At 33.9% G+C, this 21,625-nt stretch overlaps 2 protein-coding genes across 2 annotated transcripts; both read left to right on the top strand.

Moving 5' to 3' along the window:
• Window positions 6,745-7,567, top strand: LOC105162858 (pathogenesis-related protein PR-1-like). Its single transcript, XM_011081012.2, has one exon. The coding sequence runs from the start codon at window positions 6,757-6,759 to the stop codon at window positions 7,420-7,422; it is 666 nt and encodes a 221-aa protein (XP_011079314.2). The 5' UTR covers window positions 6,745-6,756; the 3' UTR covers window positions 7,423-7,567.
• On the top strand, window positions 8,234-20,301 carry LOC105162857 (anthocyanidin 3-O-glucosyltransferase 7-like). The gene is made up of 2 exons (XM_011081011.2): window positions 8,234-9,017; window positions 19,155-20,301. The coding sequence occupies exons 1-2, from the start codon at window positions 8,528-8,530 to the stop codon at window positions 20,030-20,032; spliced, it is 1,368 nt and encodes a 455-aa protein (XP_011079313.1). The 5' UTR covers window positions 8,234-8,527; the 3' UTR covers window positions 20,033-20,301.

Genomic DNA, 21,625 nt, shown 5'->3' with positions numbered 1-21,625 from the left:
GAAGCTCACAGCTTATGGTTTCTCTCAATCCGTTCATGACCACTGCTTATTTGTTAAGCCATCATCCTCAGGCCTCATGGCTTTGCTCGTCTATGTGGACGACATTCTCATCACAGGCCCCTCACTTGATGATATTAACCAAGTTAAACAGTATCTCCATAAATTGTTCACCATTAAAGACATAGGAGACGCACTATATTTCCACGGGCTTGAAATCGCTCGTGGTTCTTCAGGTCTCTATGTGGCATAGCATGAGTATGTACTGGACATTGTTAACGACACTGGTCTAGCTCGGGCGAAATCTGCTTCCAGTCCTTTTCCTCCTGGTTTAAAACTACCAGCTGGTTTTGGTTCTCCTCTTCCACGTCCTGATTCTTATAGAAGATTGGTTGGATGTTTGCTTTATCTCGGATTCACTAGACCGGATATCTCCTACTCGGTGCAACAGGTTAGTCAGTACTTAAACCAGCCATGTGACTCCCACTGGAAAGCAGCTTTACATGTAGTTCGATATCTTAAGGGATCTCCTTCGAAAGGCCTCTTTTTTCCAGCAGCTGCATCATTCAACCTTCGTGCCTTTTGTGACACGGATTGGGCGTCTTGCCTAGACTCTAGATGTTCACTTACGGGATATTGCATCTTTCTATGGGATGCATTGGTGTCTTGGAAAACCAAGAAACAGTCCACTATTTCTCGGTCTACTGTTGAATCCGAATACAGAAGTTTAACCTCCACTGTTTGTGAGCTTCGGTGGATATCCTATATTCTTTCTGATCTTAACATTTCAGTTTCACTGCCAATTGATTTGTTTTGTGACAACAAGGCCGCCTTGCACATTCTGGCGAATCCTATATTTCACGAGCGTACGAAACACATCGAATTGGACTGCCATCTTGTCCGAGATGCTTACAAGGATGGTTTTGTTTCTCCTTCATTTGTTCCTGGTTTTATGCAGCTAGCTGATGTTTTTACGAAGTCTTTGCCACTGAAATCATTCTTGTCCCTCATCTCCAAGTTGGGACTGGTTTCTTTCGAACCCCGTCCCACTTGTGGGGGGGCTGTTGAAGTTAGTAATCTCCAGCTTCAGCAGCAGCAGCAGCAGCAGCTTCAGAAACAGAGGCCTGAGAGGATGAAGATGTTGATTTGTTGAATGTTGGATGAGGCGCAGAAAATCGCATTATAGGAACACGTTTTTCTTTCCTTTCTTTTCTGTATTACTTATGTGTCATGTTGTGTCATTTATTCGCTCCCTCATTAGGCCAACTCATCACAAATACTGTTAGTTTGTTACTTGGGTAGTTAGCTGGCATAGCTTGTATATAAGGCAGAGAGGTCATCGTTTTCTCTGTAACAGAAACTTACAGATATTTTTCTATAGAAATGGAGAACTCTTTTTTCTCCCAAATTACCTTTTCTTAGATTGTTTTTCTTACTTTACGTTTCAACAGTATATTATTATAGTTCATGCATTATGTATATTAAGCCTTTGCCAATAATTCAATTCGGACAATCAGTTTCTGTATTGAGTTCAATATGAATCTAAGTTTCGTTTCTTGATGTTCCTATACAAACGTTCAAAAAGGTCATACTTGACATTAGCTTGACAAGTAACATTTTTATGTTTAAATTTTTTAAGCACTTCTATATATGATTAATTTTATCAATGTTTGAAGTGATAAAAAAAAACTTGATTTTTAATATTATGTAGTAATTTATGATACTCAATTTTTTTTTATGATTTTAACTTTTTTTTTAAAAATTTTTTGAACATTGTAATATATTTATTTTTATCGTTCGTAATATTTTGATATGATACGATCAATGTGAAGCAATACCTATTATCGTTGATACCGCGACTTTGAACCATGGTTGGCAGAAAGGTGGATCGAGGAGGAAAAACATATATATACCTTATATATATTTTTTATTCAATAAAGTATTTATTATATTTTAGACATATATATATATTTATATACAAATAAAATAGATTAAAATTTTAAATACTTCCAAATTATACCAAAAAAAAAATGTGTATATCTATAGCACGCTTCCGCTGTCATTGCCGCCGTCTGTGCGCCATCGCTCTTGCAGAAGGGAGCAACCTCTTTGTTGCCCCCTTCAATTGCTACGTACTGCAGAAGGGGGCCACAACCTGACCTCGATAACCGATTCCACTCCTTTGGGCTACCACCGTCGCTAAAATCAGCAAGCAATATTGCTTCCGTCACCTAGATCGATGGGCGATGTCGCCCTCATGGGGCTTAGATCGGGGACGGGGGCAATGTCACTCAGCACCTAGGCGACGACGATCTCCCAAGGAAGAAATGGCTGATCGTCGTCACCTTGGCACTGTCGCCCAAGTTCGGTGACGGTGTTCCATGGCTGGCAGCAAGGCGGCCGCCGACACAGAATAATTTAATTATTTTAAGAAAATAAAAATAATTTAAAAGGGATTAAAATTTTAATTTAAGTAAATTGTAATTTTACTCTAAATATTAGTATAAATTACAACTACCTCCCCTAGGATTGGATATAATTACGAACACCTCCTTCTTGTTTGAAATATTACAAATATCCCCCTCAAAGAAAGATAATTATGTTGCCCCTAGATGGTGAAGTGGGCATTACTATTTTACCCTTGTTGATTTTTTTGAAGGAACAAAAAATATTTGAAAATTAAAAAAAAATTGAGTGTAGGTAAAATAAATAATATAAAGAAAATTAGTTCATAAAAATATTTTATAAAATTATAAAAAATATATAAAATTATAATTTATAATTCAAAAGGATTTTGGTCCATATTTATAATTCAAAGGCATTTTGGTCCATTCATCACAAAATTTGGAGGAAAATATAATGAAATGGGCTCGTCGTTGTAATTTTTCAAATAACGAGAAGGTATTTATAATTAGGCCAAATATCAGGAGAGATGGTTGCATATTACCCTAAATATTATTATAATAAATAATATAACTTAAAATTTTATTCAAATTTTTTTTTATGTATTTTGATACTTAACTAATATTTTCTCTAAAATGAATATAAACAATAATTTAATTTAATTAATAATATATAATTAAATTTGATTTAATTTATATTTATTAAATATTTAAATTTGAAAAGTGAATTTTTGCATTATGATCTTTTAATTTTAAATTTGAACTTTCAAAATTTTATATATATATTATTTTTAGGAGTTTCAATAGTTACGTAATATATTCAAATAAATAAATTTAACCATGCGACTGTAGATGTTGTGAATTTTAGTCATTTTTCAGGACAATTTAGTTAAAAAATTATATATGACCTACACATGACCCAATTAAATTATAATTTTAATTCTATTAATCAATTCATGCAAAAAAAAAAAAAAATAGCTAACCTTTAAATTATAAGGCTAAAATTATAATTAAATTAAGTCATGTGCAAGTCACATTGAAAGTGTTCTCTAAACACTATACGTACTTCTTTTAATCAAAATTTATGTAAGTGAATATAAACCCAAAAAAAATCAGGGAAAATAGTTAGAAAAAAGGGAAAAAAAAAAAAAGAATTTCATGTTTTAATGAAGAAGAAGAGGGAGACAAATAATTTAAATAGGAATTAACGAGAACAAACGAAAATTACTATTTTATTTAAATGTTTAATAAGATTATAATTATAATACGTACCATGCTACGTGCCATAACTATAATCAAATCTTTGACTTTGCATTGATCAAGCCTCTCATTAATAGGAGGTATTGAATATATCTTGACTTATTTTTCTTCCCATATCAGTAACTTAAAGGATAGCAATTTTGGTCATTTTTGGCCAAAAAACCGCATATATATATATATATATATATATCAGGCGCATAACCTTTAAAATTAGGACTTTTCGTCAAATGGGACTAAAATTGTCAAAGTTTCAAAATTATATGACTAAATTATGAAAATTAATTAAAATAGGACTAAAATTATCACCTCTTTAAGTTACAGGACAAAAATTGCACTTCTCCCCTAAGCCACTCATATTTTTGGCTGAAAATTCCAATACTTTTTACTCCTCGTAGAGAAAATAAAAAGTAGTCATCTTTCCTACCTAAAATATACCCCTTTTTTAGTTACGGAACCCCAGATATCCAAGTTATCAGACTTGGTATCCAAAATTTTTAGTTTTCATCCGCCTGAGTATCATATGTTAGCTCAACTGTTAAAACAAATAATCAACCTAATTTTGGAGGGCAAATTAGGCGAGATCTTGCCATTATAAGGGCATGTTTTTATCTAATATATTTTTTTTCTTTCTGTCGTAGAAGAACGAGGATAATATCGATAAAGGATAAATTATATTAACACCCTTTGAGATTTCATATAATTATAAATGCATTCCAGTTAGATTAAAAATTAGGGAAAAATTTAATGACCCCCCTTGATATTGGAAATGTTAAAAAAAATTCTATAAAAAATTAAATATCAATTACACCCCTTATGATATGAAAAAAAAATTCAAAAAACCCCCCAAAACCAGAGATTGTGATACAAGCGCGTTGACTACAAGTAGGGGTTTGGAAATTATATATATATATATATATATATATATATATATTTGGCCAAAAATGACCAAAATTGCTATCCTTTAAGTTACTGATATGGGAAGAAAAATAAGTCAAGATATATTCAATACCTCCTATTAATGAGAGGCTTGATCAATGCAAAGTCAAAGATTTGATTATAGTTATGGCACGTAGCATGGTACGTATTATAATTATAATCTTATTAAACATTTAAATAAAATAGTAATTTTCGTTTGTTCTCGTTAATTCCTATTTAAATTATTTGTCTCCCTCTTCTTCTTCATTAAAACATGAAATTCTTATTATTATTTTTTTAAATAATAATTTTACTTTTATAAATTATAATAATTCATATAATATAATTACATCCAACATGTCATCCAACTTATTTTTTAAAGTGACATAGGACTAAAAATCCCAAAAAATCTCTGATAAAAATTTGACTATGATTTTACCAACTTTTCGAACAAAAACGCCTTCTGGACCAAATTGTAATGTTTTTAAAATATTAAGGGGGTTAAATGTTATGATCTCACATATTTTATACTTAAATATAATATTTGGTTTTTGCTAAACTAGCCACTTTTGTCCATTAAATATTGCATAGATTATCTTATATATCAAGGTGAATTGCATTCACACCCCTTGAGGTTTAGTATAATTTATAAATACAAGGACATTTTCGTAGTGCCAAAAAAAAACCTCAGTAGTTAAACTTTATTTATTTTACTTATTTAAATGACCTATAGACAGTAACTGATTTGATGATCGGAGTGTTTATATTGGGACAAATCGCAGCAAACATAACATATGTGTTGATTTCAAATTTATTTTCTACAAATTCAAAGGATCATCTTTGACTACTCGACCTCGATCAGAGGATATTTAAGTATTTTTACACTTTCTCAATTGTGTTGGTAATATTTTATAAACCTCTATCGAGATAATTATGATTTAGAATCTAATAAAATATATTTGTAAGTAGACCAAACTATAGTGAATGTGATTATAAATTTCAACACTTTAAAGCCAGTCCATGCGACTGGACTGGATTCACATGTCATAAGACGCCAAGGACAGCGTTCTTTGGGGTGTAAGAACAAACAAGTGTGAATTCGATATTTTAAACGACGTAGCAGATATGAACAAAACGACGACAACTCCAACGAGCCACGTATCAGGAATGGGTCCTACAGCAGTTCACGGGACTCAGTCATCACCACAGCCGGTGCCGGTGCCGGTGTCTGTCACGAGACCTAATTCTAATTGATAACCTCTCTGTTGTCTCTTGCAACATGGGACCTTAATTTCCTCATCTTCACCCCATGCTGTCTATCCAACACCATCCATTTCCACCTCATGATTCGCCTCCTTTGCCCCACATAACATGCATGCTCCCTCCATTAATTCTCCCCAATCATGCACTTTCATTATCTTCTACATCTCCCCATGTTACCAATTATTGCTGGAAATTCCAAATTTTTGTCCTAATTCAGGCTGAAATCATTCTTTTAGTCCTAATAGGATATGAGGTTAATGTCTTCTATTTTATGAAAATTTTAAAATAAAAAAATTCATACATTTAATCTTATACTTTACTGAATTTTAAAGATAATTTCAAAATTGAGAAAATTCGACACATTTATTCACACAAATCCTGTAAAGTAGAGGGCAAAATGTATTGAACTTTCTTATTTATAGTGATAATAATTATTTATCATTATTTATATAGTAATTACTATATGTGTACGCCATTAAATGACAACTTTATGTGGAACTCTTATTTGTAACTAATTTCAACTGGTGATAATTTTAAAAAAAATAATTATTACTATTAAAATTAACTATGAAATTAATTATACCGACAAAAAAAACACTAAATTCATATTATCGCTTGATTTTTGTTTAATCGCTAATATTATCTTTTTTTTATATATATTGTCGTGTGATTGATTTTTTTTTATATAAATTTTATACTAATTAATCACTAGTGTAATGTTATATGATTGGATCCTGTCAAATTAAATTAAATATGCTTAATGTATTTATATTAAATAAAATATAAATAAAACAATAATTTAAATTTTATATTGGCTGTAAAATGTACACCACAAATATAATTGCTCAAGTTTCTTTGATCAACTAAAGTCTCAAATTCATATATATATATATATATATATATATAGTTATATAAATAAATGCTAGTACCAGGGCTACTTTTGCTACTTGCCACGGTCCAAAGTTCCAGCTACAGCTTTGGAAATATGAAGCCCAGCATGCTGCTTCTGCTCACAATTTTCACAACCATCCAAAGCAACCGCCACTTAGCACTGTCAGAACCGCCACTGCCGCCGCTAGCAACCGCCGCGACGGCAGATCAACTGCCCGACAACGAAACTGTATACAGAATCTCAAAACAGCTCTGCTGGCATTGCATGGGGGAGGCTGTACAGTTCTTGTACGGACACAACCTGGTGCGGGCAAGAAAGAGGGAGCTGCCCCTGATGTGGGATTCTCAGCTGGCCAACTACGCGCGATGGTGGGCCGGGGAGCGGCAGGCGGACTGCGAGCTGATGCACTCGTTCCCGGAGGGCGATTTCAAGCTGGGGGAGAACATATACTGGGGCAGCGGGACGACCTGGACGCCGATGGACGCAGTGAGTGCGTGGGCTGATGAGGAGAAGTATTATACCTACAGCAGCAACAGCTGTGCCTACGGGCAGCAGTGCGGGCATTACACGCAGATTGTGTGGAAAACTACGCAGAAAATCGGGTGTGCTCGCGTTGTTTGCGACAGCGGAGATGTGTTCATGACTTGTAATTACTATCCTCCGGGGAATTATATAGGTGAGAGGCCATATTGATAATTGGAAAATTTTAATCCATATCGGTTTGATCGAATTTCAGTCAATTATATGGTAAGTACTTGCTAGAATACACTTGTCCTGTTATTAACGTACAGTTAAAAAAAAATGACAAATCACGTAATAAGTATATTACAATTTGTGATTTGGTTCAACCAAACTTTATATGGGTAACATTATAGTAAATGCATTTGTATACTAGATATGAATCTATTATTACTATGGTATTAATGAATTAAGATGAATATATAGTTAATTATTTGATATTTTATGCCTATACTGAATTTAAAGAATTTGTTCCATTCATAAATAAATGAAATAAATTAAGCTATACATACATATGCGTATGTGTGTTTACGATAAATATGACTGGTTAAATTGTGAGCTAATTTTAAAAATTTTATACATGTATCGTATACATATTAAATAGAATAGAAGATAAAATAAAATTTAGAGTAGAAAATTTAGTTCAAATTTTGACCACCAACTTGTAATAAATACATTGGAATGCCTTAGTAAGCGTCGAGGTATTACAGCAATATTGACGAAAAAGTATTATTTTAGTCCGCTAAATATGTTTAATTTTAATTTTAGTCCGATAACTATGTCCATCTTTATTTAGATCCAATAACTTACGAAATTGCTTACTTTTAGTCCTATGGCAGATTTTCGAACAATTTTACCCCTATGAGTGCATATGGACTAAACTGCCTTTCAAAAATTGCATAGGGGTAAAATTGTCCGAAAATCTGTCAAAAGACTAAAATTTCTTAAGTTACTGGACCTAAACAAAAATGGACATAATTATCGGACTAAATTTAAAATTAGGCATACTTAGCGGACTAAAATATCACTTTTCCCGCAACATTGATATTAGCAATCAAACTTGCTCATATTTAGGTATATATAAATTTTTCCATTCTATATTTCCTAGTCTTCGATTGCCAACGTTGTAGGCAAAAATCAACCTACAATTCTCTCCATCCCTCTCCCCTTTCTACAAATAGCAAGAAACAAAGATGGTCGTTGAACCGTATAATGCATATCGAGTGAAAAAACACCAACATCAATATAGACTCTCATTTGATCATAACCGGGGCCAAACATGTCCGCACAAAAAAACACGCCCCATGTGGTCGCCTTTGCATTCCCGTTTGGCTCCCACCCGACGCCTCTCCTCCACCTCATCCAACGGCTGGCCACGGCCTCACCCGGCACCCATTTTTCCTACTTCAACACAACGAGATCCAACCAGAGGGTTTTGTCAAAGGCGAACCTGCATGTCTATAACAACGTAAAAGCTTACGATGTGGATGACGGGGCGCCCGATGGCCACGTCTTCTCGGGCAATCCCATGGAGGCCATTGAGATGTTCATCAAAGCCACACCAGAGAATTTCAGGAAACGTTTGGAAGACGTCGTGGGAGAGACGGGAATGAAGGCGACGTGCCTGTTGACGGACGCTTTCTTGTGGTTTTCGGTGGAGATGGCGGAGGAAATGGGGATCCCTTGGGTGGCGTTTTGGACTTCAGGTCCTACGCCCGTTTCTCTTCATATGTACACCGATTTGATCCATAGCAAATTCAAGGAAAATGGTGAGTGGTTTTTGGTGATTGACATCGTCTAATTATTATTTCGAATATATACTCTGCAGATAAAATCAAAATTCAATAAGTTATATCAGAAGTACTGATTAATCTATCATATGATTAGCTCAACTCAATTCATACAGAAAATATCTCGGATTCATTTTGTTCGAGATATCAAGTAGTTTAGAATAAATCTGATTGGATTGAATCATTACATAATAAATATAATAGGTTAAATTGTATTTACTTTTCTATGTGTTAGGGAATATCATTTTAAGAATCGTAGTTACATGGCTATCAATTAAACATTCATAATTCATTAATTTTGTGCAATTTCAAGGCTACGCCCATAGAATTTCTCTAACACTATTGAAGTTGCTGGCTTGGATGAAATTAGAACTTTTTAAATTGAAATTTTGTTGATTAAGCCACGTAAAATGATTATATTGCATTTTGTGCCCTTTATGTTAGGAGGATGGCATTTTAAAGATTTTATTTACAAGATTGACAATTAAATATCTTTGTAATTCATTAATTTTGTGTCCCCTAGAAAAAATCATTAATTCTGTATAATTTTAGGATTCTTTATTTATTACATGTCATCAGCTTATTATGTGTATTAGTTCACTTGGTGAATGGCTTGTACGTATAATGTCTATTTGACTTAATATAGTAGTACATTATAAAAAAACGAAAAAGAAAAAAAAGTGGGATTTGGGATGAATTTAGAAACGATTTCTTTTTTCCCTTTAGAACGGATTGATGGAATTAATTTGAATCAAATTTTGGAACAATTCACCTTTCATCCTTTTAGACGGCTTATAGATATTTAGGAACAAATAATAAAGGACTTTTCCAATTTGGCACTACCACTGTAACACATTGTTGGTGATCGTTCCTAATATTGAATTTGTGTAAAAAAAAAAAGTTTCTTTTTTTTAGTTGGAATGGATTGGATGACATTTGAAAATGTTATATTATCTATTTCGGGGTTACTTTTGGAGCGGTCTTTGTAGTACTCATGCCTGACTTTAGAACTTTTTTTTTTTGTATTTGTGATATATTTAGGAACGGTAATTGGAATAGTTTGTTTGTTAGTCTTTGCAATAGTATTAGGCACAGTCAAATTTTTATTTGGAATAGTCTTCTATAATTGTTTTAGGAATGATCAATCTTATTTAGGAATACGTATTTAAAACTGTTTTAGCAAAGGTATTAGGAATTGTTAATCTTATTTAGGAATACATATTTAAAACTGTTTTAGCAATGGTTTTAGGAACGGTCAATCTTATTTAGGAATACGTATTTAAAATTATATTAGTAATAGTATTAAGAACGGTCATTCTTATTTAAGAACGATCAATCTTATTTAGGAACACATATTTAAACTGTTTTAGCAATAGCATTAGGAACAATCAATACTATTTAGGAATATTTATTTAGAACTGTTTAAGAATGGTATTAGGAACTGCCATTTGTTTACATTTGTAACATTTTATTTACAATTACTAAAATCGTTCCTAATTTTTATGTTATAATAAAAATTTTATAAATTAATTACTATAAAATAAATTATAAAAAAATAATTTAATTAATATAATAAATTTTAATAAACAATTTAATTTATATATTTTGATAAATAATTAAACTAATTAATAAAATTTTAATTAATTATATAAAAATAAATAATTGAATAAATATGAAATAATAAAAAGTAACAAACATTATGAAACATGAATAATTAAAAAAAATATTATTCGATTACAAAAATTTGAAAAAAAAAAAAAGAACCTAATCATGTGACGGTCCCGCAGTTAAGGAGCTGATCTGCATCTCCCTCATCATGGCCATCATGTTGACCATCTTCATCTCGAGCCGGCCGATGCGGTCCTCCATGGAGGTCATGGAGGTAGCGATGTCGGTGGGGTAGCGATGGTGATGTGTAGGTTCGGCTGAAGAAGTGGGCCTTTGAACCAAGGCCGAGTATACCGTCCTTATTCTTGCCTCCAACTGCATCCAACCACATCTGCTGCTCGGTCATCGCCACCAAAGCCTCTTAATTGTCGTGGGTATGGTGGTCATTAGTCGTAGGCTTCTCTATCAGCTTCTAGAACGTCTCTTGCAAAATAAGCAAAATTATTAGTATCTTTAACCAAGAATTATTTAAAAGAGATAATATTAGTAAGGTACTTACTGCTACCTCAGCTGCCCTCAGCCCACTCCAGTCTCCCTCCTCCTTCTTCTTGTAGCATCTAGCAAACAACTCCATCTGTTTGAGTGGCCGACCAAGCTCTACTTCCTGTAGAAGAATAAAACAGTTAACATAATATGTATAAAATAATGATAAACATATAAAAGTATTGTTATGTACTTACCAACTTCCTCTTGTGCATGCCAATAGAGGAAGATCCCCCGCAGTACACAATCGAGGACACCATGGGGTTCGTCGCTCGATTCGTCTTATTCTTCGAGGACTCCTGGTGGAAGTCTTCCCGGCCCAATACGCCTGGAGCTAGAGCCATACGTCATTGTCCAGTCAAAGTGGCTTCACTAGGCTCGATTGGCGATGGAGAATGTCTTCCGGATGTACTTTTCGGTCCACATGTGGAAGACTCGAAACATGGACTCATTGTCACAATCCCACGAGTAGGTCATCTACAATAAGAAAATTAAACAAAACATTAGTAAAGTTCATTAAACAATTTAGATTATAAGATAATACAAAATTAATTTGAATTATATTACCTTCATCTCTCGAACCAGAAATATTGGTGGGGAAAGTGTCCTCGCACTACCACATTGATGCGCTCATAGAAGTGGCGATCAGATTTGAAAGCACATATTAATTAGTTTTTGTTAAGATAAAATAATACTAAAAAATATTCACAAAAAAATTTACCTCGCATCATCGCGGCTGATATATTGGCGCGCTGATGGTGGTGGTGGAGCAACAACTACTGTGGCATACTGTTGTCCGGCCTCCTCAACTGCCGGTGGCACACCAGATGGTCCAGCATCATCTGGAGTCTGTGGGAGGCTGACGGTCTGACCGTATCAGATGGTTGGGTTGGTCAAAATACTATTTTCCTAGCCTAAGAAGCATCAGATGGTGCTGCGGGAAGTGGCGGGCCACGACCACTTGGTACAGGAGGCGTACACCACTAGACATAATCTATCCATATTATAGTAAATATTAGTTTTTGTAATTGTTGAAAAGATTGCCCTAATTCAATAATTTATGTTGAATTTATAATTATTGTACTCATTAATTATTTAAATATATATGGACATAGTTTCTTTGTGCACATATACAAAGATGTCAACCATTGTTTTTAGCTTCTTTAACATATCACATGAACTTTTTATTAAATACTACTCAAGTTTAGCCATTTTTTTCTACCAACATTGTCTTTTTTTGACAAATAAAAATGAATAAACCTGACTAATTCTACAGGAAAAAATTCACTTGATGGGCTAAAGAAGCTTAAAACATGCTTGATCCATCTGTACATAGGTACAAAGAAACTATACATTTTTAATGACTCTTATTGGAAATATTAGCCTAAGATTGTGATTATTGACATAATTATGTAAATAATGTTATTATTAAGAATATTAGTCTAATTTTGTGATTGTTGACATTATTATGCTAATAATATTATTATTGGGAATATTAAGATAATGCTGTGATTATTGACATTATTATGTAAATAATATTACTATTGCAAATATTAGCCTAAATTTTTTTATTATTGACATTATTATGTAAATAATATTATTATTGCAAATATTGATCTAATTTTGTGATTATTGACATTATGTAAATAACATTATTATTGAGAATGTTAGCCTAAATTTTGTGATTATTGATATTATTATATAAATAAATTATTATTGGGAATACTAGCCTAATTTTGGGGTTATTGGCATTATTATGTAAATAACATTATCATTTGAAATATTAGCTTAAAGGTTATGATTATTGACATTGTTACGTAAATAATCTTATTATTGGAAATTGTAACCTAATTTTATTATTGTTGACATTATTATGTAAATAATAATATTAATGAAAAACCACAAGAGTTATATGAATTACACAACTATACAATAATTTATACAACATGATACAATACACAATAATTGCATAAATTACACAATAGGGCGAATGGCGGAGGCAGTGAAGAAGGCGAACAGTAACCTGACGAGGAAAGAGAGAAACAGAATGAGGGAGAGAGTGGGGAAGAAACAAAAAAAATCTGCAAAGTGTCCAATATGTATAAAATTTTGGAACGGTCACTTTTAAAAAAATCGTTCCAAAGACCATTCCTAACTAATAGAACGATGTTGTTTTATGTGCTATGGATTAGTGTTCCTTGCACATCAATTTGGCACGGTAGTTTAATGATTTAAGTGTTCCTAAATCCGTGCTAAAACAACCTAAACGACGACGTTTTATTTGCAGACAGTCATTCAGTCCACTTTATCTCTTTTCATGTTAGGGTACACCGTGTAGTAGACTTTACTGCTTATTGCGCCAGGATGAACAGTTCGTTCTTCTGGTATACTTTCTTGAAGTTTATATCAACGAGGTGATAATGATGATGTACCTTCATACCTCTCACTGGATTGACCCAACGAAACCTAAACAGAATGATCTGCATGTTTGGAATAAGTGATAATCTAACTAAATTATCTCTTCGAGAATCACATAGAAGTCAATGTCTGTGTCTGTATACAATGAGCTTTTGACACACAACCTACAGTTCATAGTAGACTTGCCTATGCTATGAAGTTCAGTGTGAAAATTATAACCATTTACAAAATAATACAGGAATGTTCTGACCTCAACTGTAGGACCCCAATAATACAACTTCAGAAACTCGTTGTCCGTGTAACTCAATTTAGATTTTACATGTGTTGCACATATTAGAGAAATCATATATTGAAAAATTACAATCGTAGCACAACTCAAAAGACATAATTGAAAAGACACAACTTACACGATATTTGAATCAATTCTTGAATTTAGTAGCTACTAGCTCAATAATTGCGGTCCTCTGAATGGTGGTGCTCGTAAATTTCATTCAAAAAGGACCTGTTCACATACGTATTAATACATAGGTTAAAGTCCAAAATAACAATGTGAATAAACTATATTGGTATCTTTACACTTGTAGTATGGCTTGATTACTTCACAGCTGGTCAATATGTACATCTCGATTATGTAGCGTTCTGATCAATTGAGCCATCTTTTCTTTGATGCACCACTATCTCGGCCACGGTAGTTGAAAATAGACAGTTGGATACGAGTTTCGCTCATATAGAGCTCGTCATTTCTATGTGGCCTATTCAGTTTGCAAAGAATATGCAGCTCAAAGTGAATAAACCGATTTCTTCTATAAGGTAAGCCTCTACAATTGACACCTTGACATGTGCTTTGTTTTTTACCTTCATTTTTAACTCTCGAAGAAATCTAATAACTGAATATTTATAAGAAACCAAATGACACTAGAACTATTTCAAAAAACTAAAATAACCCATGTACTAACCTCTCAAATGGATACATCCTCCTGTATTGCAAAAGCCCTCCTATAGGCGCTTCATAATTCGGGTCGGGTACCCGACATGTCGGGTTGGAAAAAAATGAACCCGAACCGGAACCCGACTGAGTCGGATACCCGACAAATCGGGTACCCGTCGGGTTCGGGTACCCGACAGTCGGGTTCAGGTTTTGTCAGCTTCAAAAAATGAATTTTTCAAAATAAACTTCATTCACTAAAGTAAATCCATGTAAGTCTAAAATGTAACTTATGAACACAAATACTTAAAACTTTACATAAATACCCAAAAAAAGAGTTCAGTCACATCCATAACCCGACAGTCGGGTTCAGGTTTTGTCAGCTTCAAAAAATGAATTTTTCAAAATAAACTTCATTCACTAAAGTAAATCCATGTAAGTCTAAAATGTAACTTATGAACACAAATACTTAAAACTTTACATAAATACCCAAAAAAAAGAGTTCAGTCACATCCATAAATTATCAGATATTTTTTAAAATTATTTCAGTAACAACAATAAAGCTAAGGCCTCCTAAATCGTAATGCCTACAGACTGAAAAAGCAATCAGCTCATATCACATTTTCATCCTCGAGTCCTCGACTTGTCAAGCATTAAACATACAAAGTGGAAAAACTATTAGAGAAAGTCAAATAAATTAAAAATGTAACATTACACAATAAGGTTCTACCGTTCTATTACCTTGTCAAAAATTAGAGTTTTGACTTTTGAGATATATGTTAAAATTATGCTAAAAATTAACTAGTTACTTCTCTCATAACTAGTTCATATGCTAGACATATGCTAAAATCAGAATTTTGAGAAATATTAGCAATGAAGAAGAGTTAAAATCAGAGTTCTCAGAATTCACTACGAATTATGTCAATAGAAGCAATAATATTCAACTATCCATAGCAGCTAAACTAGATGCAAAATCAACAGAAGCTTACATTAACTACTATACCATATCATCGATTAATAATAATTTGCAAAAAAGACACTGTAAAACAACTGGTTCTCAAGCTAGTTAAATTTGAATTGCATCCAAATCATGTTGAACAAAACATAAGATTCTACATCAACAGAGAGTTCTAAGGCAAAACTGAAGACTCAAACAATAGAAACACACAAGTTAATGCAGTAGACAGTAGCAGACAGTGATTAGGTTGAAGAACAATGAAGAAAAGCCCACATCTTTAAAACCATGATCAAAATCAACCAAACCTCAAAAAATCTTGATTACATCAATGATCGACTGTAGAACCCCAAAATTCAGAGCCAAACACAACTAAAACTAAAACCCACATAAAACCCAATACACATAATCAAGAAAATCAACCAATCAATCAAGAAACAAAAAATGGATCATAAACAAAAAGAGCCCAAAGTAAATCAATAAATAGCGTGGAATTTTGAGCAAAGATTGAGTTTTTATTGATTGCCAATCTCACCTTAGAGCTCAAATACAGCAGCAACGGCAGCAACAACGACAGTAGCAACTAGCAAGGAAGTAGAAACGGGTAGCAGCAGCTAGAACTAGAAGGGTTTTCTGAGATTCTTTGGCAGCAACAACGGCAGTAGCAGCTAGCAAGGAAGTAGAAACGGGTAGCAGCGGCTAAAACTAGAAGGGTTTCTGAGATTCTTTTGCTTGGAATACCCGATCTCTCAATTGTACCCCTTTTTGCCCTTCTCTCAATCGGGTACCCAATCGGATTTTTCGGGTGGTGATTGAATATCCGAAATCAAACGATTGGACATAGTTGGGTTTCGGGTTACCCGAAATCGTAAAAAAATCCGAGAAACTCGATCCATTTAGCCTTTAGCCGATCGGGTCGGGTCGGGATCCGAAAAACCCGACCCGTTCGCCCACCCCTACTTCATATGGCAAGTAAACAATTAGATGCTCCAGTGAGTTGAAGAAAAAGCTGGCAGAAATATTTTCTCAAGGTTGCACAAGATGGTTGCGACATTAGCTTCCAATTCTTGTACCTTATTTACATCTAGCGTCGTCAAACATAAAATTTGGAATAAAAGGCTTACCTCTGTCAAAGCACTCCACATAGGTTTAGGAAGATTTCACGGAAAGCTATCAGGATCAACTTTTGCATGAATACGTGACAATCATGGCTTTTCATGTCGTGTAGCCTCAATCTCCTTCATGTTGACACAACTAGTCAAATTAGATGTGTAACCATCAAGAAACTTAAGATGACTAATCCATTCACATATCCTCCTCTTCTGCTCCTTGGCAGGGTATATACAGCTTTGGGCATCACATTCGGCTTTTCGTCTACCCCAAGCTCTAGTTTGTACATATGATCTTTAGGTCATTCCATGCATTCAGATTATCCATCGTCTTTTTCTTTATATCCATCACAGTATTGAATATATTGTCAAACACATTCTTCTTAATGTGCATGTCAAGATTTTGTCATATCAAATGCGTCGACCAGTACACGAGCACCTAGAAGATACTTTTCTTCGTCCACTTATGCTTGCTATCATACCCGTCTGGGAGTGACAACGGTACTTCAACCCTAGGACTAAACTCTTCAACCCAATCGTGAATTTGTTTTCCCATCAATCATGATCGTGCAACCTTTCTTTCTACTCTATTCTTAGTGAATACTTTCATCAGGAACATATACTCAAAATTCATGTATATTCCTGGTGGGAGATTGTACGGCGTAAGTATAACAAGCCAACATGAGTACGAACGACCGTAGTGCCCATGCAGTGCAAACCCATCTGCACACAAACTCAATATAACATTACGAGTCTGTTGCAAAATCAGGATATATCCGGTCAAAATGTCTCCATAGCTCTACATCAAATGGATGACACATGGATCCCTCCTACGTCTGATGGTTGGCATGCAACATCATTTCGCTCCCTGGTCAGCTTGTACCTAACTTCTCCACAAAACTTGTAGTAGTCTAAATCAATGTCGTTCTTCCAATACAATATGCAACCATTATTACATGCATCACTTTTCTCAACAGGTAAATCCAGGACTCTTATCAACTTCTTCGTACTATTGTAATCCATGGGGAAGGTGTGGTCGTGGGTCAATATATGATCAGCTTATTGGGATATTTCGATCATATATATGCTGAGAAATATGGCCCTCGGCCTTGATATTCACCAACTCAGCAACAGTTTTCAATTGAGATTGGGTGCAACTATTCCACAATGGTTGCTTGGTAACATGCACTATATCATGAAATTGATCTGTCAGCCTAAACACATAATTATTGGGGCCCCCATTATAATATGAATTAGGCCCGGCAATCGATAGGACATGACCTCATACCATCATGAAGCACACTATCCTGGTTATAATTAGAATACCAAAAAGTTGGCCCGGTGGCATCCAAAACTATCTTTTGCTCCTAATCCAGTTGCGTCCCCCAGTGTATACTAGTACTCTCCTCCTCATGAGAAACGGAAGTTTGCTCCTCCTGCAAAAGGACCACAGTGACAACCTCAAAATACTCCCACACACTCTCCTCGCCATAAGAAGTCCAATTATAATACTTCGACATAAAATCTTTCATATACAAGTCAAAATTTATCTCATCCGGGGTTTTAAAAACTTCATTTTTGCACTTTCGACAAGAAAAATTAATTTGAAAAGAAAAATTAATGTTCTCACCGTCCATATATGCATGTTGAGACTTGGCCCATTCTATAAATGTAGCAACACCATCCTCAAACTCCGGAGTAAAACCCACCCTACTCGGCAGGTTCATCTCATACATTCATCTCCTCAACTACCTTAACATGATGAGTTCTACACACACACACACACACACACATATATATATATATATTATAATATTAAATTTAATTGATAAAATTATAACAAATATAATCAATTAACAAATAATGGGTTAAAGTTGTTACTTGATCAAAATAACTTTAAATATTAACGAAAATTCGAGAGATATTGACGAACAAGAGTATAAAAATATTAGTGGAATAGTGAAAGATAAAAAAATCAAGAGAGATTGAGGAAATAGAGAGAAAAATAAGAAGAATGGAAGAAGATACTGAAATTAAATGGAAAGAAAAGAATATATATATAGAAAAAATTGGAACGTGCTTTGGAATGGGTACTGGACCACTTACTTAGCCGTTAAAAAGTAACTGTTATTTTACAATTTACAGTGGTCATTGGACCGGACTTAGGAACGATTTTTTGTCTTTTGAATTATAGTCGTTGTACTTTATTTAGAAAAGTTTTAGTAATATAATATTAATAAAATAACAAAACTGTTCCTATTTGTACCGATTTTTGGGATGTCATTGTACACATTCTGTCTTAAATAAACTCATACTTATGAACGATTTTTTGTATAATTGCTTAAGTGCGTACTCAAAATCATTTTAAATTATACCTCATTTTAAAATATATTTACTAACTATCATACGGGATTTAATCACATATAGGATGTGAAGTGAAATTTAATCAAATATAATATATTTGTCTTTTAATTGATTAAATCCTGTTGGAATTTTCGATAATGCTAACTTGAATGTATTTCTGGTATATCAATAAATTGACTATCATAATGGTGCAGGCAATACAAAAGATCAGGACCAGACACTTGATTTTCTTCCAGGAATGTCAGCTATACGTGTCAGTGATTTACCCCAAGAACTGCTGCATTTAGACAGGCCATTTTCCCGCCTCCTATACGACATGTCACTCGCACTACCGCGCGCCGCCGCTCTTGTGCTCAACTCTTTCGCCGGAATCGAACCCATCATAGAAGATGATCTCAAATTGAAACTTCAGAAAGTTCTCAACGTCGGCCCTTTTTCTTCCCTGACATCACCAACGCCGCCTAGCGACGACCAAGGCGGCTGCCTATCCTGGCTGAGCAACCAGGCCCCCGCCTCCGTAGCCTACCTCAGCTTCGGCACAATGCTGACGCCGCCGCCACCGGAGCTGGTGGCTCTGGCGGAGGCCCTAGAAGAAAAACAGATTCCATATCTTTGGTCATTCAGAGATAATTCGAAGAGGCATTTATTAGAAGGATTCTCAGAACGAACCAAATCTACAGGAAAAATCGTGCAGTGGGCTCCTCAGCTGCAAGTCTTGGCGCATTCTTCCGTCGGTGTTTTCATCACTCATTGTGGGTGGAACTCAGTGATGGAGAGCATCACGGGCCGCGTGCCCATGATTTGCCGGCCATTTTTCGGCGATCAGATGATAAACAGGCGGCTGGTGGAGGACGTATGGGGAATCGGAGTGGGCGTGGAGGGCGGCGCATTCACGAAATCTGGTACGGTAGCAGCTTTGGATCTTGTTCTGACTAAAGAAGGGAAGAAAATGAGGGAGCATATTGGGAAACTCGGAGAATCTGCTTCCAGGGCGGTTGCTGAAAATGGAAGCTCCACTGAAAATTTTAAGTCCTTGGTAGGTATAGTGGTTTCTTCTCATTCAGTGTCATAATTTGCTATAATCAGGACGAAGTTCGGATAGCCTAAATTTTGATAAATTCTATGTTATGGATAGAATAAAATTAGAAGAGATATTTTGTCTAGTGGAGAAATTCTAGAGAAGTCTTAGGTACATTACAGCACATTTTACAAGGTTTTTATAGGTCCTGTAATGAGTATATGCAATTTTCATGTTTTGTATTTTAGTGCTTTGGTCTTTTATGTTTCTAGGTTAGTAAATATGTCTTGTTTTTTTTAAATTTTTGCAGTTTTAATTTTTTAGTCGGCAGGAGTTTGTAAATGTTTGCAGGAAAACAATGTGCATGTGCTTTTTTATGGCTTTTTGTTCCTAATAATTAATTTAATGAATTAAAATCACAAAAAATTAAACTTTACAGAATCTATTTACTATTCTAAAAAGATAAACTAAAATGCTAAAATACAAAAGATACATGATGAAATTTACTTTCGTTCTAATAGAATTTGGCCAATGGGAACAAAAGCACCAAATTATTTTTAAAAAATAAAAGAAGAAGAAGAAGAAGCACGTGCAGTGTATATTTATGGTAATATTTGCAAGTTCCGACAATTGAATTAAGGACCAAAATCACAAAAAATTAAAAAAGTACAGGACATTTGTTATTCTAGAAAGATAAATGAATAAAACATTAAAACGCAAAACATGCAAGATGAAATTTGCATATAATCTAGTCATGTAAATATTAGATTCAATGTTTAATATATTGAACAACTTATAATTATCGTATACACAAAACACTGAATCTGATATGAATTTATAAATAAGTCAAATTGAGGACAATTTCAGTCCATTGATGATTTTTCAGCCCAAATTATCAATTTGTTATTATAGGATGAAATTGCCAATTTAATTTCAATAAGATAAAAATTGCCACCCCATTTATGTACAAAACAGAAATTGTAATTTTTCCATGTAAATTGTGATAAACTTACATTTTCTTTGAAAGGAAAGCGATAAACTATTATTTTTTATTAAATTGATTACTAAGCATCAATATTATATATTTATATATATAATAACTATCGATAATTATAACAATTGTATATCAATCATCAATAATAAATATTATATCTAATTAATTAATAATTACTATTAAAATAATATAACATATCAAACGTTAGTGAATTTCAAACTTACAAATTTATAGTGATGAACTTCAAATTTATTAATATAGTTAGGCCTGTTAACAAAATTCTATTTGTTGTGTGATCCTTTTTATATCACACGTCAAGCTTGGGTAACAACTTAAACGATTCCGTGTTTAGGTGGATGTCAATTCTCATTCATAAACAGCGACCCGTTCTGTTCACTTACGGGCTTATTGATGTCAATTCCCTGACACGCAGAGACGGTGCCTCAGGAGTCGGAACATCGACAGGCCACTGGCATGGCTTTGGGCTGGATCTTAGTGTTTATTAAATCTAAAAAATAATATTATTGGACTTAAATTAACAAGGCTTGCCTAATGCACGATTCAAGAAAACCTCCAATATATAATCAACCCCTTGGAGCTATTTTCGAGTTTTGACGAATTTAGTACTGACCATCTTATATTTTGTATTTTTT

Source organism: Sesamum indicum, linkage group LG5 (genome assembly GCF_000512975.1).
Source record: "Sesamum indicum cultivar Zhongzhi No. 13 linkage group LG5, S_indicum_v1.0, whole genome shotgun sequence".
Lineage (NCBI taxonomy): Eukaryota > Viridiplantae > Streptophyta > Magnoliopsida > Lamiales > Pedaliaceae > Sesamum > Sesamum indicum.
Note: the sequence above shows the minus strand (reverse complement) of the source record. Positions and strands in the feature narration are given on the sequence as shown.